At 61.9% G+C, this 17,131-nt stretch overlaps 1 protein-coding gene across 1 annotated transcript; it reads left to right on the forward strand.

The window, feature by feature from the left end:
• Positions 1–2,666: 2,666 nt before the first annotated feature.
• Positions 2,667–4,682, forward strand: LOC149867879 (uncharacterized). Its single transcript, XM_090037144.1, has 5 exons — positions 2,667–2,733; positions 3,130–3,235; positions 3,328–3,735; positions 3,871–4,027; positions 4,454–4,682. The coding sequence occupies exons 1-5, from the start codon at positions 2,673–2,675 to the stop codon at positions 4,511–4,513; spliced, it is 792 nt and encodes a 263-aa protein (XP_089893270.1). The 5' UTR covers positions 2,667–2,672; the 3' UTR covers positions 4,514–4,682.
• The last annotated feature ends 12,449 nt before the right edge of the window (positions 4,683–17,131 follow it).

Here is a 17,131-nt window from a genome sequence, read left to right on the forward strand (position 1 = left end):
CGAGACCTCCCTGGGAGCACGGTGTCCAGTCTTGGACCCTGCCCTTCAAGACAGTCGCCCTGCCCAGATGCTCCAGACAAGGGTCCCCCCGGCTTCTCTGGGGCCTGCTAATGATGTCTCCCCACCACCTGCCAGGCTGGGATGGGGCCGTTTGCAGAAGTTGCCCCTCATGTGGTCCGGGAGCCCCAGAGCAGTGCAGCAGCCATGCTGAGGAGCTGGAAGAAGTGGCTGTTTCCCAACCTATCCCCTGCTTTGGGGTCCAGACTCCTGGGTCCCAGGCTCTGGGGCTCCCCGGGCGGGAAACTGATGTTCTTGTGCTGCTGGCCAGCTTGCTCCCAGGTGTCTGCCAGGGGACTAGGAGACAGGCAGGACAACGGGTCCCTGGCAGCCTGCCCCTTCATCCCTCTGCTCCTTGTGGAGCCTCCCCCTGCACACTGGAGATGCTGGGCTGTGTTGGGGGTGCAGGCAGGGCCAGGAGCCCTGGAGCATCATGAAGCACCTGGTGGGGGAAGGGGTTGAGCAGCTGCACAGCAGCCAGGACCTAGGTGTTCAGGCTCCATGCCCCGACTCTGAGCACAGACACCCTGGGACGGTTCCTGCCCATCAGTGCCTGGGGACCTGCCCTGCCACTGCAAAGATTTGCAGTGGTTATAGGGCAAGGGTAGCTATGTTCTCCCTTGGCCCTGGCTGTGGGATGCTGGAGGGGTGCATAAGCACAGTTCTCCCATCCCCTGCCTGCCCTTCACGGTCCCCCATCACTCTGCCTCAGGCAGGGGATATTTTTATTACAAGGTGAGGCGGGCCAGTAGGGGGCGCTCCTGCATTGAGCCGCCCACCTCCCTGCGCCCGACCACCTGCCAGGCTCCAAATGCCTCCCTAGGGGCGCCCTATGCTCGGCCGACCCCTCTCCCGGAGCACACTCGCTAGCCTGGGGGTAATGTGCCGCCACCACCCCGAGAAGGGACTGTCTCGGCCCTGTGTCCTCGGGAAAACACAGGCCTAAGAGTCCGACGGGTACTTGACCCGCTACAGGCACTTGGGGCACTTCCCCAAGTCAAGGGGCCAAAAAGTAAAGTCTCCCTTAGTCCGCAGACCTAAGGGGTCTCTTAGGCATAATTTAGACCCACCCCTCAATAAGTCTCCAACACCGGTCACAAAGGAGAACTTTACTCATTACAGGGGTAGGGTAAACTAGGTACAGGACTGAGCAATATCTTAGGAATCCTAAAGAGCAAACAGTGTGGCTGAGGTAGCCTTTTGATCACGCATCTGTGTTACTGCCAGCTGGATATCTAATCCGATTGAGTAGCTTACTCACAAGCATCTTCCAGAGGCAGGTTGAGTTTCCCCTCTGGAGTCTGGGGGTGAGAGAGAGCTGGGTCCCGATGGCAAGGCTCCTCTGTCTCCCCTGCTTGGCTGCTGCTTCATCTCATGGCCGAAGAGAGAGAGCCTCCTCCCTCCCCAACCTATACAGCCCCCGTGACCTCATTCACCTGGGCCGGTGGAGGTCAGCCCCAGTTGGCTGTCAGCCAACCAATTTGAAATACATCACCTGTTACCGGGCAGATCCCAGCCCCCCAGGTAGATGCCCCTCACCCAGGTGGCTGATGCCAGTCCCGTGGGCAGAGGGAGCAGGTTCCCCCTCCTTCAGGACTGCAGCCAGCTCAGGTCACCTAAAGAGACAGGGTAAAGGTGTGACTCCTCTGTGCTGGCCCATCTAATCACATAGTCACAGGGCAGAGATTCTGGGGAAAAACCAAGGTGGTTTTCTGCCACACAAGGAACTGCAAGAAATAAACCAGAAATAAACTAAAGCGAGAAGGAAAAGGAAGTGCTAGCCCGGGGTGGGGGGAACTCCTCCAGAGCTTTGACGGGGAAAGCCGGGCTGCAGGGCAGTGTTTCCTGCTGGGGTTTGTGAGTGGATCCATGCATGGCCCATCCACCCCCCAGCCCCTCAACCCCAGGGCAGCCCCAGCGAATGGCTGCCAGTGCCCACTGCCCCACGGCATGGCCTGTCTGCTACACAGACACTCTCCCTGGCTGCTCCATGGGGCAGGGGCTCTGGCCACCTCCAGGCTGCCAGCTTTCAGTCCCCGATGTCCTGGGTCCTGCCTGTCAGCTCCTTGGCCCTGTCCTTAACCCAGGGCTCCTGGCCCCTTTACTGGAATAACCCAAATCAGCACTGGCTGGGAACACAGAAGTGCCCCAAATCCCCCAGGCCACAAAGGATGTGGGCAGAGGGGAGGAAAGCCAGGCAGATGCTACCCAGCAAGGGGGGGGGCTGCAGCAGGGCAGAACATGCCCTGCTCTGCTGGGTCCAGGCTGGGTGCCTCTGGCAGGATGGGTCTGGCTCGCTCCGTGCCCCCCAACCCCAGCTGATCCTTGTCCGAGTGCCACGTGGGATTTGGAGAGTGGAGGACACTTCTCTGCACAGCCCGTCTGCAGCTCCTTGCAGGGCCCGGGGAAATTCCTGGCACCCCTTGCCCCTTCCCCCCTTTGCAACACAGGTGCACCCTGGTGCTCAGCTGGGTTTGGCATGGAGGGGCGGGGAGTGGGGAGCTGGGTCACTGGCCAAGTGTGTCAGGAAACGAAAGCAAAACTCAGGCTCTGGCCCAGGATAAATAGCAGCAAGCTTGAGGGCTGCATCCTGCCTGCTTGCTCCCAGCTGTGCAATGGAGCTCCACCTCATGCTGGCCCTGCTGCTGGCTGCCCTCTACCCCCACAATGCCCAAGGTAGGTTGGGGAGGAGGCTGGGTGGGTGATGGGGTGAGGGTTTGGGGGAAGCTCAGACTCCTTCCAGTGCTGGTATGTAGTGTAAGCTGCCCAGGACTCTGCCACTGATGCTGTGTGGGACTTGGTCATGTCCCCTGTCCCTGGAGCAGTGGGCAGAGAGCACTGGCACTCTAGGCAAGGTGTCAGGAGGCAGCAGGCAGGCTGGGGGAGCAGAGCTGGAGGGGTCTCATGCAGGGTGTGGGCATGAGACACCTGCTCCACCACACCTGCCTGGGGTGGGGACAGGCCCTGATGCTAGTGGGTGTTGAGCTATGATGCCGCTGGGTAGGGGCTGGGGCAGAAGTGACCCCCCCGACTACGAAACCCTGGCCTCTGTTCCCGGGTCTGACTCTGCAGGCTCCGACTGCTGCGTGAAGGTTGATGCAGGGCACATTCCTGCCTGGATCCCGCAGTCTTACAGCATCCAGGGCCCAGAGCGTGGGTGCAACATCCGGGCTGTGGTGTGAGTACCCGGGGGCACCACATGCACAAGCAGGGATGGGGTGGGCTCCCACTCCCCATCCTCACCACTGCTTTCCTCCTGTCTCCACACAGGTTCATCTCCAAACACGGCAAGAAGCTGTGCGCCCCTCACGACGCGCCCTGGGTCCCTCAGCTGATGAAGAAGCTGGAGGAGGACCTCAAGGCTGGGGCCAAACCCAAGCAGCAGAAGGGGGCAGAGAAGTCCAGCAGGCAGTGGCTGAGCCCTGTCCAGGAGGCAGGAGGGCAGGAGAAACATCCCCAGGATGGTGTCCCAAGTCAGCTGCCAGTGGAGATGAGGCCCTGCTGGTGCTGGGGCAGGGGCAGATTGGCATCCCCTGATCTCCCCCCCTGTCCCCCATGGCCCAAGGTTGTGGCCCCCAACTGCTGCCTGAGGCTGAGTGCGAAGCGCATCCCGCCCTGGACCCTGCAGTCCTACAGCGTCCAGAGCCTGGAGACCGGGTGCCTGGTCCCAGCTGTCATGTGAGCCCCGGGGGGCCGGGAGCATCGCTCTGCTCCCCTCCCACTGGGCTCGGTGCTGGGGTAGGAGTGTATAGGGCTCCTGGTCCTTGGGGAATGCAGCTCAGCCCTCACCATCTCTTTCCTGCCTCTGTGCAGGTTCATCACCAGGTGGGGCAAGAAGCTGTGTGCCCCTCCCGATGCGCCCTGGGTCCCCATGCTGATGAAGAAGCTGGATGAGGACCCCCAGGCTGTGGCCAAGCCCCAGCAAAAAGGGGCAGCAAAGTCCAGGAGGCGACGGCTCCAAGTATTAGAGGTGGGCATGGCTGACCAGGGGCTGCAGGTGTTGGAGGGGTCATTGGGAGCTACTTCCAGCATCCAGCTTTGCCTGGGCCTGGTCAGGGTGGTGCAGAGTGGGGTGGGCACAGGCACCTGACCCCATGATGAGGGTTTCGGGCACTGCCACGGGAGATGGATGAGGCCAGCCCAGGGCCAGGAGGGAAGAGGGCATCTGCCTGGAGTCTCAGACCAGCTCTGTGGCCCCTTGCTGGTGCTGGGGCCAGTGCCCATGAGCAGAGCTATTCTGGCTCAGGGGTCAAATAGTAGGAGCAGGGAGAGGATTTTGGGGGTCAGGAACTGGCTGGGGAAAGGGGCCCCCACCCCACTGCCTGCCTGGGTCCAGCTATTAGGGGAGGCCTTGGCACCCCCCAACCCCTCCGTCACTGGCTTCCTCCTCATCCAGGAGCACCTGATCCCTACTCAAAGACCCCGGGGTCTGCCAGGAAATCCCTGGGGCGAGTGACAGCATCGTGGCCATAGAGATCCTGCATGTGCTGATAGTTGTGACTGGAGAGATGCTGTGACTCCCTCGCTCAGCAGAGGGAGGAGGCTGGGAGTTGCGGGATGGTCCCTGAGGATGGGAGGAGGAAGACCAAGGCCCTGCAGAGGCTGCCTGTGCTCCACAATGAATGTATCCACAGCTTTCCGGTGTGCTGTCCATTTACAGGGACCTGCCCTGGCTGCCCTGTTCCTCAAGCGGGTGTGGGGCAGGGGGCGGAGGGAGAAACCCACAGCTCTGCCCTGACGGGACATGCCCAGCACCTGCCAGGCCCTAGCACAGCCCTGCTGAGGTGCTGAGGTGGGCAGTGCTGGCGAGGGCAGTGCCTGGGGTGGATGGACGACGTGCAGGGAGCCCTGGGGCAGGAGTGTGTGGCTGAGACCTTGACCATTCCCCTGGGGCAGAGCCTACCGCCTGCTGCCGCGGCTCAGTGCCAGGCCTGGTGTGCAGGGGGAAGGAAGCAGCCCAGACTCAGCACGGTTCCTGCCCCAGGACCCAGCCCCTGGCTCCCACCCTGGGGGAAGACGCAGCCTCAGGTGCGGATCCCGCCAGCTGGGGACTGGGAACGGGGGAGTGTCTGAAACGTGCCAGGCTGGATGGGAGTGATGGGCAGCCTCTGTGGGGCTTCCCCTTTGCCCACAAGACGGGGAGCCCATGGTGGGGGTGGGGCAGGTCCCGATGGGCCCCAATGTCCCAAGGGTGTCTGTGCTCAGAGCTGGGGCATAAGGCCTGGATGCCGGGTCCTGGCTGAGCTCCTGCTGCTCTGTCCCTTCCCCCCAGGTGCCGCGGGGCTGCCGGCCATGGGCAGGGGCAGGATGGTGGCAGCGCCCTGCCCCCGGGGCTGGTTCTCAGCACAGAGGGAGGAGGAGGGGTATGGGCAGCTCGGTCTGGTCCAGTGCTGCCCACTGGTGCCCGGAGCAGGGGCAGTTCAGCGGTTCTCCTCACCTGCGGCTTACGCCCCCCACGCGCCCGCTCCTGCAGTCTCCCGGCTGAGCAGCTGGGGCGCGGCGCTAGCGAGGGCAGCGCAGCGAGTGGAGCCGAACACCGGGGTGGTGCTGACCCTGCCGGGCTTTGCACAGACATTACCTGCGACTCCAGGGCCTTGCCTGTATGTGAGGATGAGAGCGGCCTGTTTGCACAGGTTGGCTGAGCCAAAACCTGCAGGACCACTGAGCCCCCCCAGCCCTGATCCGGTGCTGCTGGGGTCACGGCGAACGCTGCAGTTGAGCTGACGGATCCCTCACCTACGGCCTCCAGAGGACATGAGCATGCGGTGGTGGGGAGCTGCTTCTCCAGGCAAAGCTCTTGGAAGGGGGCATAAAGGGCACAAACTCTCCAGGCCTGGGAGGCAGCCTTTGCTGGAGGGGAATTGGGGCATGTGGCAGAAAGGCTGAATGGGTGGAGCAGGGAGCGTGTGGTGCTGTGTATCAAAGCACAGCCCGGGCTGTACCAGGGACCCTCTGCCCCACAGTGCTCAGCCCCTGCAGGGCATGGCCTGGGGGAATGGGAAGCAGCGAGTCCGCGGCTGCATCCGGCATGCGGGGCCAAGTCTACGCACCAGGTCTTGGCCATGAAGTGCAGGCTGGCAGGAGTGTCGAAGCACGCAGAGAGGAAGAGACCCCCGGAGTGGGGGCATGGCTATGGGGGCAGCTGGAGGCCAGCTAGGGCCTTAAGGCATGGACATGTAGTGCCCTGCAACGAGACTGGGGCCCGCTGGGCCAGAGCTGGAACGGGGGGGTCTGGCCGAGGACAGGCAGCTGAGGTAAACTGAGGCTGGCTGTAGGACCCCCAAGTCCCAGGCTCTACTTTTTAAAGCAGGGAAGTGGGGAACCTCGGGAGCCAGTGAGGAAGGAGTGGTTTGACCCTGGGGGCACCACAGCAGCCCTGGCACGGCCACCTGTCCATCTCCGCCTGTGCGCGGGGCACAGCTGAGGAAGGGGCAGGGCCACACCGGACTCCCGGAGATCCCGGCCCCCTCCGTGGCTGCATCCCAGAGCCTTGGCACCCCGTGACCTCCTCCCTACTCGAGCTTGTGCAGGTCCGAGCCTGGAGGTCTTGGGGTTCAGAGGCGCCGAGCTTTGCTTGCCTTTAGCCAACAGGCCACAGGAGCCGGCTGGAACAGGGCTGAGCTGGGCTGCCCGCCGAGGGTGCCAGGCAGCACATGCTGCATCTGGGCTCTGGCCCAGGAGAGCCGAGCAGAGCAGGGGCCAGGGCCAGGGCTGTGTCCTGCCTGGTTATGGCTGTGCCATGGCTCCACGCCTCCTGCCTCCCCTGCTGCTGACCCCACTCAGCCACTGCTCCTTCTGCAGACAGGGGATGACCCACGGGGCTGGGGCTTTGGGATGGGGAGGCAGCACGAGTGGGCACAGAGAGCTGGCACCCAGGCCACCACCTCGGCACACACTGCAGGCAGGGCCGGGGTCTGGAGCCTCGTGGCGGGTGTGCGGGGCAGGGAAGACTTGGAGGAGCTGCCTGGAAATCTGCCCCTGCCCCCGGTGCTGGGCTGGGGCTGGAGCAGCAGTGTGCGTCCAGGCCTCTGACTCCGCTTCTCGTCCGGGGTCTGGTGCTGCAGCCAATGATACAAACTCCGACCGCTGCCTGAAGCCTGTCACAAAGCGCATCCCGATCTGGATCCTGTGGTCCTACGGCATCCATTCCCCCACGCCTGGGTGCCCTGTCCGGGCTGTGGTGTGAGTACCCAGGGGCACCGTGTGTGAAAGTGGGGACCTGACCTAAGGTGTGGTCCTGGGTGGTCGAGCTGTGACAGGGCTCTGGGTCCCTGGGGGTACAGTCCTGTCCTCGCCACCACAGCCTGCCCAGCTGCCCCTGCAGCACCTGGCACGGCCCCAGCTCTGCCTGTCCATCAGTCTGTCCACCCCCGCCCGAGTCCAGGGGGCAGCTGCGGACCAGGCAAGGGCATACCTGCCTCCTGGGGATCCACTGCCCTCCCCATGGCTGCACCTCAGCGCCAGAAACAGCCCATCCTGGTGGGGCGGTCAGGGGAAGGAAGAAGAGGGCTGGGCTGGGCCACGGGCCAAGGGCATCAGGAATCAAAAGTAGCAGCTGGGCTTTGGCCCAAGATAAACAGCAACAACAGAAGCCAGAGCAAGGGCTGCATCCTGCCTGCTCTTGACCTCACCATGGCTGCCTGCCTCCTGCTGCCCCTGCCACCACTGCTGCTGCTGGCCACCAAGGTTTCCTCTAAGGTGCACGTGTGCATGGCCACGCACAAGTAAAAGGCTGGCCACTCACAAACTTTTTTAGGCTGCACACGTGCCAGGATAGGAGCTGGGCTTGGCGTGGGACACAGAGGTAAGCTCCTCCCTGAGGCGAGGCGGAGGCAGGCGCAGGAGCCTGGCGCAGGCTCTGCTGGCTCCAGGACATTGCTGCGTGCCCCCGCTTCGCCTCGGGGAGCGAGGAGGCATGTGGAGTGAAGGCCGGGGAGTGGAGCAGTTCTCCCCAGCCCCAGCCCCAGCCCCTAGCCCCTGGCCCCCAGGCCCTTAGCAGAGCATGCACAGCTGCACACGCCGCCTTTGGGCTGCCCAGCACGGCAAGCAGGGGGGCTGCAGCTGCTGCCACCACGCACAGCCCCAGTGGGCGAGCCGGGAGCCCACGTGGGGCTGGGTTACAAGCCGGTACTGAGTCCACAGGAAAACCCCCTCGCCCACTCCATGGCTATGAGTGGCTGTAGCAGGGAGCTCTGGCCCCGGGGTGGGCAAGGGGCCGCTTTTCCACACGCTCCACACCAGCTCCTTCCCTGCTGGGGAGCAGGGGCTTGGGGCTGTGCACCGCCCCGCTGCGTGTACCATGGGGCTGTACCGCTGCCCCAGGGCCAGCACCAGTGGGGCCCAGAGCAGGGCGGCAGGGGCACGGCGTCTCGGCCTCGGCCAGCAGGGGCTCCATGGAGCTGGGCCAGCTCCCCCTCTCCCTGCCGGTGCAGCCGAGCCCGGCTCCACAGACCCCGCCAGCCAGTGCCCTGCCCTGGGCCCCACTGGTGCTGGCCCTGGGACATTGGGACATTGGTTCCAGGATGGTGACTGGGGACGGGCTACCCATACAGCCCTCGACAACTTGCCAAAACTGGGTATGCACCCTCCACCAGAAATAATTGCCTTTTATATGCTCTGGGGCTCCTCCCCCTGAAGTCTTCCAGACCTGACAGTTTAAGTCTTCAGTCAGGTCCAGGAGAGCTCTTCCCCCCCTCCCCTCAGGAAAGGGGCACAACTTTATTTCTCTTGTTGCTTCCTGATTGGTGGATGGGCTCCACCAATCAAAACAGCAGCATCTCAAGCCTGGGACTCCGCCCAAGCTCTGAAAGGTAAGCCAGCTACACTGTGAAGCCTGCACTGCCACGGCCTATGCATGGAGCCTGTAATTTGGGGCTGTAGGGGGAGGATGAGGGTGGGTGCTGGGGCCTCAGAGAGTGCACACAGCAGGGAGTGCACCCGTGTTTCCTCTACCATATGCAGCTGCTGTGGGTCACTGGTGGCTCATGTCCCAGCATGCCTGGTGGAGGGGCTTGTTGGACTTGTCTTCTGCTGCTCCAGACAAAATTAGTTACAGACCCCAGAGTCACCCCTGGGGCAGAAGGACAGCCTGGCACCTGGGAACGTAGAAGTGTGGGCCAGCAGTACGTCTTGCACTTGTCATGCATGTGTGCCGAGATCGACTGGCTCTGGGACACATGTAACAGCCAGGATGGCTCTGGGGGCTTTGCTTTACCTGGAGAAGCACAGGAGCAGCCAAAACAAGTTCCTCCCAATGATGCAGCAGTCCACTGGGGTATTTAGCAATCAAGCAAGAGCTGCTGCATCCAGCAGAAAGCACACAGACACAGACAAACTCTTCTCCAGCTGCTGCAGGCTCACCCTCCCCCCATATCCATCCCCAAGGTCCAGATGCCCCCAGTCTGTCTTGGCATGGGTGATCTGTACACAGGTTAAGTTCAAAAGTCTGCATTCCTGCTCATTGCTCTCAGATAACCCTCTCTTGGCCAATGATGTCAGGAGCAGGGAAACTGAGTCATGCCCTGTGAGCATTGTTCTTTCCTCAGGTGCCTGTATTACAAAAGACTGAAGTGCTCCATTAGCATGCCCTGGGCTGTGAGTGTGACTTACCCCCACCCCCCCTGCAAATTACCACTGGGAGAAAGAACCTGGACATAGGTGAGCACTTCCCCTACTTCACTAGCCACCTCTTCAAAGACTGAACACTGAGGAGGAGATCCAGCACAGGATCCAGCGCGTCCTCAGGGGCATTGCTTCAGCAAATAACACTCCAGAAACACACCAAGATCCAGGTCTGCAATACAGCCACCATCCCACTCTCCTCGATGGGTGTGATAGGTGGGTGATGCACCTTCATTGCTTCAAGAGCCTGGAGAGGTATCAACAGCAATGCCTCCAGAAAATCCCTCACATCCAATGGGAAGACAGCTGCACAAACACCAGCATCCTTCCTGCAGCCAGTGGTGCTGGCACTGTGGCAGAAAGCCACCTTGGTTTCTCCCCAAAATCTCTGTGCTGTGACAATGTGATTAGGATGGGTCCAGCAGAGGAGACACACCCTTACCCTCTCTCTTGAGGTAATCTGAGCTGGCTGCAGTCTTGAGGGAGGGGAACCTGCCCCCTCTGCTAGGGGACTGGCATTGGCTACCTGGGTGAGGGGCATCTACCTGGTGGGCTGGAGTCTGCCCGGCAACTGGTGATGTATTTCAAATTGGTTGGCTGACAGCCAACAGGTGCTGGCCTCCACTGGACCAGGTGAACGAGGTCACAGGGGCTATATAAGTTAAGACTGCCCAGGAGGAGGGGGCAGCAGCCATGCGGGGGACACAGAGAAGCTTTACCATCTGAAACTGGCTCTCTCCCCCAAAACTCACGAGCTAGGAACAGCCTGCCTCCAGAGGGGAAACTTCACCGGCCTCTGGAAGATGCTTGTGAGCGAGCTACTCGAGATCTGGTTAGATATCTAGCTGGCAGTAACTCAGATGCGTGACCAAAAGGCTACCTCAGCCAGACTGTTTGCTCTTTAGGATTTCTAGGATATTGCTCAATCCTGTACCCTAGTTTCCCCTACCCTTCGTAATCAATAAAGTTCTCCTTTGTGACTGGTGTAGGAGACTTATTGAGGGGTGGGTCTAAATTATGCCTAAGAGACCCCTTAGGTCTGCGGACTAAGGGAGACTTTACTTTTTGCCCCCTGACTTGGGGAAGTGCCCCAAGTGCCTGTACTGGGTCGAGTACCCGTCGGACTATTAGGCCTGTGTTTCCCCGAGGACACAGGGCCGAGACAGTCCCTTCTCGGGGTGGTGGGGGCGACGTTACCCCCAGACTAGCGAGTGTGCTCCGGGAGAGGGGTCGGCCGGACGTGAGGCGCCCCGGGGAGGCGCTCGGAGCCAGGAAGGTGGTCGGGCACAGGGAGGTGCGCCGCCCAACGCAGGAGCGCCCCCTACTGGCCGCCACAGGCAGCAAGTCAGTGCACCTCCAGCATTACCTCGGCTGGACCGGACACTGTGTGTGGATGCCGGGCTCTTGACTCCTAATACAAGACCTCTACTCCCAGTTTAGTCAAGGCCTGAGATCTTGCGGTGGCCAGAAACACTACAAGGACACATGGAAGACAGACCCCAAAACATTAAGACTTGGGAAGAGCTAACTGCTGATGCACTTCAATGATGCAGCAACCTCAAACAAATGGCCCATTTCAGGGTAGTGTCTTGCCCTCAAAGCAGAGAGAAAAGTGTGGAGGAAGAAAAAGGAGAGCAATCCCAGCCTGCAGCCTGCTCTCCCCTGAGGATGGGTCCGTGGTTCAAGGACTGGGTGCATCAATGAGTGGTAGAGGTCACGGTCAAATGCACGGACTGCCCCTGCGGCTGTGCTAGCCGGGCTATGATTGCTGGCCTGTGCATGTCAGCTTCCTTGAAGCTGCCCCTCACCCTCTGCAAGCTGCAGGGGCAGTGCGTCCCTGCACCCTGCTCCTACCCAGAATCCCCTCTGCTCTAGTGCTGCCTCCTGGTGGCCAGCTCACCCCCTGCTTACCTCCCAGCTCCTTCCAACCTGAAAGCTCCCATCCCTACTCCGCCTGTCCACAGACCTGCAAGACTCTCCAGCTCCTCTTGGGACCCCTTGGCAGGGCATAGCAGTCCCTGGCCATGGGGCGTGGCACTGGGGTTCCCCTGCTCCGCACAGCTCCTGCCATGGCAGTAGGTGTGACAGCCAGAGAGGCCAAGGGCTGTGGGCCTCCATGGGCAGGGCTTGTCAGTGCTGGGGGGCTGCAGACACTATTAGCAAGCCCCACCTCCCACTGAGGACCCCAAGGCAGAGCTGGGGAGATTGTCTTGGGGGGACCCCCTGCCTCAGGAGCCAGGTGGGATCTGCCCCTTGGAGAGTTAGTCAGGGGCACTGGGCTCAGGGTTCAGGGCAACCCTGAGGTCAGACCTAGTCTGGCAGGGAGCGTGTGCGCAGCACCTCTGCACTGCCCAGCAGGTGCCTGAGGCCAAGCCATCTGCAGCATGCAGAGGGTGGGCAGAGGGAGGGGAGCATGCAACCTGGGGAGTAAAGCGCGGTGGGGGAAGGGGAGGGGAGGGGGCTGGGAGCCAGTGTCCCACAGCACATGGGGCCTGGGGGAAGGGGCCCCCACTGCTCAATTCAGCCCCCAGCCCTTGCACCCCTGCCCTTGGAGGGGGTCTGTGGGGGGCCTTGCCCTGCTGCCCCAGGGCAAGGCCAGAGGGGCAGGGGACAGGAGCTTGCCTGCATGGCCTGCAATAATGCCCCACCAGGGGGCGCCCTGCACCCATGGACACTGCTCCAGCCAGTGCTGGACAAGGTGTGGGGAGGGACGGATGGACCTCCATGGGACCGCAGCTGGGGGGGAAGCTGTCTGGGACCCTGACAGTCCCCTGGGATGGAGCAGGGCCAGGATCTGAGCTGCCCTGGGCTCACCCTGAGCACCCACAGCAGCTCCCAGCTCAGCCTGGGTCTATTTGAATTAAAAAGGGCCATGAGCCACCGCTGGGCCAGCGCCTTAAAAATTCAACAAACTACTTGGGACAAATCATAAGAAAACAGGGTGTGCACGTGCAGGGTCAAAAGGCCAAAACAAGTGCTCCCTGGGGGGACACAAAGCAGAGCACGCCGGACAGGACTCATTGCCTCTCAAACTGAGATACTGTGCCAGTGGCTACTGCCCAGCGATGCTCCACTCGGAGATGCGCTCGAAGGACACTGAGGAAAAATGCACCTAGGTCTCCGGCAGCCTTCCCGGCCAGAGCCTCCTTCCTGGGTAGCCAGATGGTGAGCTTGGCCAGTGCCAGGAGCAGGTTGGCCAGGAGGCCCCGGGCCTTAGTGGGGTGACGGATGCGGAGTGTGGTGGGCCAGTAGGGGGCGCTCCTGCATTGAGCCACCCACCTCCCTGCGCCCGACCACCTTCCAGGCTCCGAGCGCCTTCCGGGGGCGCCTTGTGTCTGGCCGACCCCCTTCCTGGAGCACACTCGCTAGCCTGGGGTAACGTAGCTGCCACCACCCTAAGAGGGGACTGTCTCGGCCCTGTGTCCTCAGTGAAACAGGCCTAATAGTCCTACGGGTACTCGATCCAGTACAGGCACTTGGGGCACTTCCCCAAGTCGGGGGCAAAAAGCAAAGTCTCCCTTAGTCCACAGACCTAAGGGGTCTCTTAGGCATAATTTAGACCCACCCCTCAATAAGTCTCACACACCAGTCAAAAAGGAGAACTTTATTGATTCCAGGGGTAGGGTGAAAATAGGGTACAAGATAGAGTAATATCATAGAAAACCCATAGAGCAAAACAGTGTGGCTGAGGTAGCCTTTTGATCACGCATCTGAGTTGCTGCCAGCTAGATATCTACCCAGATCTCGAGTCGCTTACTCACATGCATCATCCCGAGGCTGTGGGAGATCCCCTCTGGAGGCAGGCCGTTTCTCACTCATGACTTATGGGGGAGAGAGCCAGTTTCAGTTGGTAAAGCTCCTCTGAGTGCCCTGCATGGCTGCTGCCCCCTCCTCCTGGGCAGTCTTAACTTATATAGCCCCTGTGACCTCATTCACCTGGTCCAGTGGAGGTCAGCCCCAGTTGGCTGTTGGCCAACCAATTTGAAATACATCACTAGTTGCCGGGCAGACTCCAGCCCCCCAGGTAGATGCCCCTCACCCAGGTAGCCGATGCCAGTCCCGTAGGCAGAGGGAGCAGGTTTCCCCCTCTCTCAGGGACGTAGCCAGCTCAGGTTACCTAATGACAGAGGGTAAAGGTGTGTCTCCGCTTCTGGGCCCATCCTAATCACATTGTCACCGAGCAGAGATTTTGGGGAGGAACAGAGGTGGCTTCCTGCCACATGGAGTGCTTAAACAAAAACGTGTGGGGGAAAAGTGCAGCCAGAACTGGGGATGCCCCACATCCAGTCCATATAGCTGCTGCTGCCTGCGCTGCCTCCCATCCTCTTCTGCCTCCCCCTCCCCGGACGACGGGCTCCGTGCACCCCTCTGTGCTCTGCAGCGCTAGGGGCTGCTGGCAGCTCTGCTGCAGCTGGGTCCTGGCTGGGCCCAGCACAAGGACAGGTGGGTGCTCACGGCCCTGGGGGCTGCATGAATGACTTGCGAGTGGGGGGTGAATAGAGGGCACAACCTGCTGCAGCCCAGTGCCCAGGCCTGTTGTGCCCGGGCTTTAGCCCCGGGGCAGGATGAAGCCTTGGGTGCAGCCCATGCTAGCTGGGGAAACAGGGAAGTGCCCAAAATGTACCAGGCTGGGAGGGATGTGGGCAAAAGGGAAGGGGAAGCCCAGCAAGGGTAGCTCACAGTGGGGTCAGGGCAGGGCAGCTCCCTGGGTGCCAGCAAACACCAACAACCAGGGGTGTCTATGCTTTGAACTGGGGCACAGTGCCTGGATGCCTGGGGCCCTGGCTGAGCTCCCACTGCTCGGCCCCTTCCCCCACCCCATGGCTGTGGGTTTCTCCCAGGTCCCCAGCCCCAGGTGCCTGGAGCTGGGTGGGGCGAGGGGGCCAATGCTGCCGGCCCCGCTGCTGGTGCTGACCCACTTGGCTTCTTGCAAGCTCACAGAGCCACGTCCCAAGCAGCAGCACCTCCCTGCCCAGCCAGCCTGGGGTGGTAATTACCCTGGGAGACCTGTTTGCCCAGAGCCGAGGAACCCGTCTGCCCTGAACCTGGTATCTGCAGGGCGGAGGCCGCAGCTTCCGGGGCTGTATCTAGGCCATGGATGGCAGTGACAGGAGGGGCCTGTGTCCCCGGGAACCCCAAGACACCTGCTAGGACCAGACTGCCCAGGGCATGGCATGGGCTGGCCCCTGGCCCTGGCTCTGGTGTGCCCCGATGTGCAGGGGGACACAGCCTGGCTCCCAGAGCCTCCAGCCTGACTCCTTTCCTTGCTGCCCATCCACTTAGCCTGCCAGCACGGCATATGCCTGGTTCGGGGTTTCCGAAGCTTGGCCTGGCTGGAGCTGGCCCCCTCCCTGCCGGCTCCCCGGGCTCTTCACTGGTTCGTCCAGGCGGGTTCTGGGTTTGGGGGAATGGTGTGACTGTTGCAAGGGGGGGCTGCCAGCTCAGTGCCAGGGTGGGCCTTGCCACAGCCTGGTGCTGCTTGCCAGGTGGCATGCTTTAGCTGCCCCTGGCAGCGTGAGCATGGCAGATCTCAGATGCTGTGCAGGGTCTGCTGGGTCTGGGCCTGGATGGATGTCCCAGTGCTGCAGGATTTAACCTTTTACCTGGCTGATGCCCCTTCAGATGCAGCTCCTGGCCCTGTGGGTGCTGGGAGGCCTGTGGGTGCCTTGCATGCCTGTGCACTGGATCATCCTTGCTCAGCTTTGCCAGCTCCCCTGGGATCCATGCTGGCTCTGGGCCCTGAGGTAGGTGGGTGCTTTGAGGGCTGTTGTGGTAAAAGCATTCCTAGGACTGGGTGGGGGTGGTGGGACCCCAGCCCGTGCCCCCTGAGAGCTGCACCGGGGACAGAGGCAGGGATGGAGCCCGGTCAGCTGCAGCTCTGGTGAAGGGAGGTTCCAGCCCTGCGGGTGCAGTGCAGCAGGTGGGTTCAGGACCCTTCAAGGCTCTGTCCCGGCTCTGTGGGCCAATGCTAGCCTGAGCTGTGCAGAAGGGGAACATCCAACCAATGTGCCACATCCACACTGCTCCCAGCCCTCTCCAGAGGCCAGCAGTGAAGCTGAGCATGGGCAGGGCAACGCCTGCACGATAAGGGAGATAAGAGGGCTCAATGTGCAAACTAGACTCATGGCTGCTTGATAATGACCTTGGTTGTAATGAGTCACACAGCAGAGGATCCTTTCCGCCTAGTGGGTACAGTGCTGCCAGGGGCTGCCAGGACCCCCCTGCCTTACCGCAGCTGGCCTGGGCACTGTAGTCCCATGGGTCGCCCTATCCTGGATCCCCTGGGGGGAGGGGTTGGGGATCTGGGATCCCCCTAGCCAACAAACCAGGGGCCCCAACACTGGTCCTGCATTGGTCGCCCCTGCTGACCACAATGCAGGGGCCAGGAGTCCAGGCTGCTCTCCTCTGCAGGGTCAGCTCCTTCCCTGGTCCCCCTGGCCCACCCTCTCTGTCCTGCAGCTTCCCCCCATCCAGCTCTTGCATGCCACCCAGCCCCCCCCCGCATCTGCCTCCAGCTCCCACTGCCACAGGAGAGCTGTGACAGCTACTGGGGGCAGGGGCAGCTGGGCTGGGAGGGGCAGGGCTGAGGAGCTGCTCTGGGGAGAGGAGCAGCTCAGGCCAGGCCCAGCTGGGGAACTGGCTGGAATGGGGGCAGAGCTGGCTGGCATCACCCGTGCAAGACAAGGGTGATGGTGTCCAGCGAGGGGCTCCTAATGGTCAGTTGTACCAGCATTGCTCCCGGGCTGTGCAGACGGGGCTCTTGGGAAACAGGGTCAAGAAGGTGAGAAAGCAGCTGGAAGAAGGTTATGTGGGGTGGGCACAGAGCTGTGCAGGGGGAGCGCTGAGGGGTGGCTCTGCTTGCTGGACCCAGGTTGCAGGGCAAAGCAGGGGGTGTGGCTGCCCCAGGCTCCAGGGCGTTGCTGGTGGGCATATGAGGCCAAAAAGGGATTTTCCCCCTTTCTGTTGCTCCTTGTGTCAGGGTGTTTTATTTGGCTTCCCCAGAGGTGCTGGGTGCTGGCTGCAGCCCGGGCTGGGGATAGGACCAGGCTGTGCCAATGCTCCTGCTGACACCAGCCCCGCAGGGTCCTGACCGGAGGGTTTTGCCCTTGTGCTCCGGCTCAGACAAATGCTGCACTGGGGCAGGAAGGGATTTCCCTCCTGGTCAGATTGGCACCAGCATGGTTGGCTCTGGGGCACGTGAACCGTGGGGTGGGTGGCCCACGGCAGTGGAGCAGAGGGGCCCAGAGGTGCCAGACGCATCTGCTGATGTCTGCAATGGGAGGTGGGGGGGGGCCCGGGGGTGGCGAGGTCTCTGGGCGGAACATGTATCCAGGCAGCGGTGAGTTACTGCAGGCAGCTGCACGGTCTGAGCAGCCCGGCGTGGAGTCGGAGGAAACCCCAGGCCTCAGCCCAGCTGCTCCCACCTGGCATCACAGCCCAGCTCTGCAGGCAG

The sequence above is a fragment of the Crocodylus siamensis genome, chromosome 3, assembly GCF_052110815.1.
Source record: "Crocodylus siamensis isolate JL-2025a chromosome 3, ASM5211081v1, whole genome shotgun sequence".
Lineage (NCBI taxonomy): Eukaryota > Metazoa > Chordata > Crocodylia > Crocodylidae > Crocodylus > Crocodylus siamensis.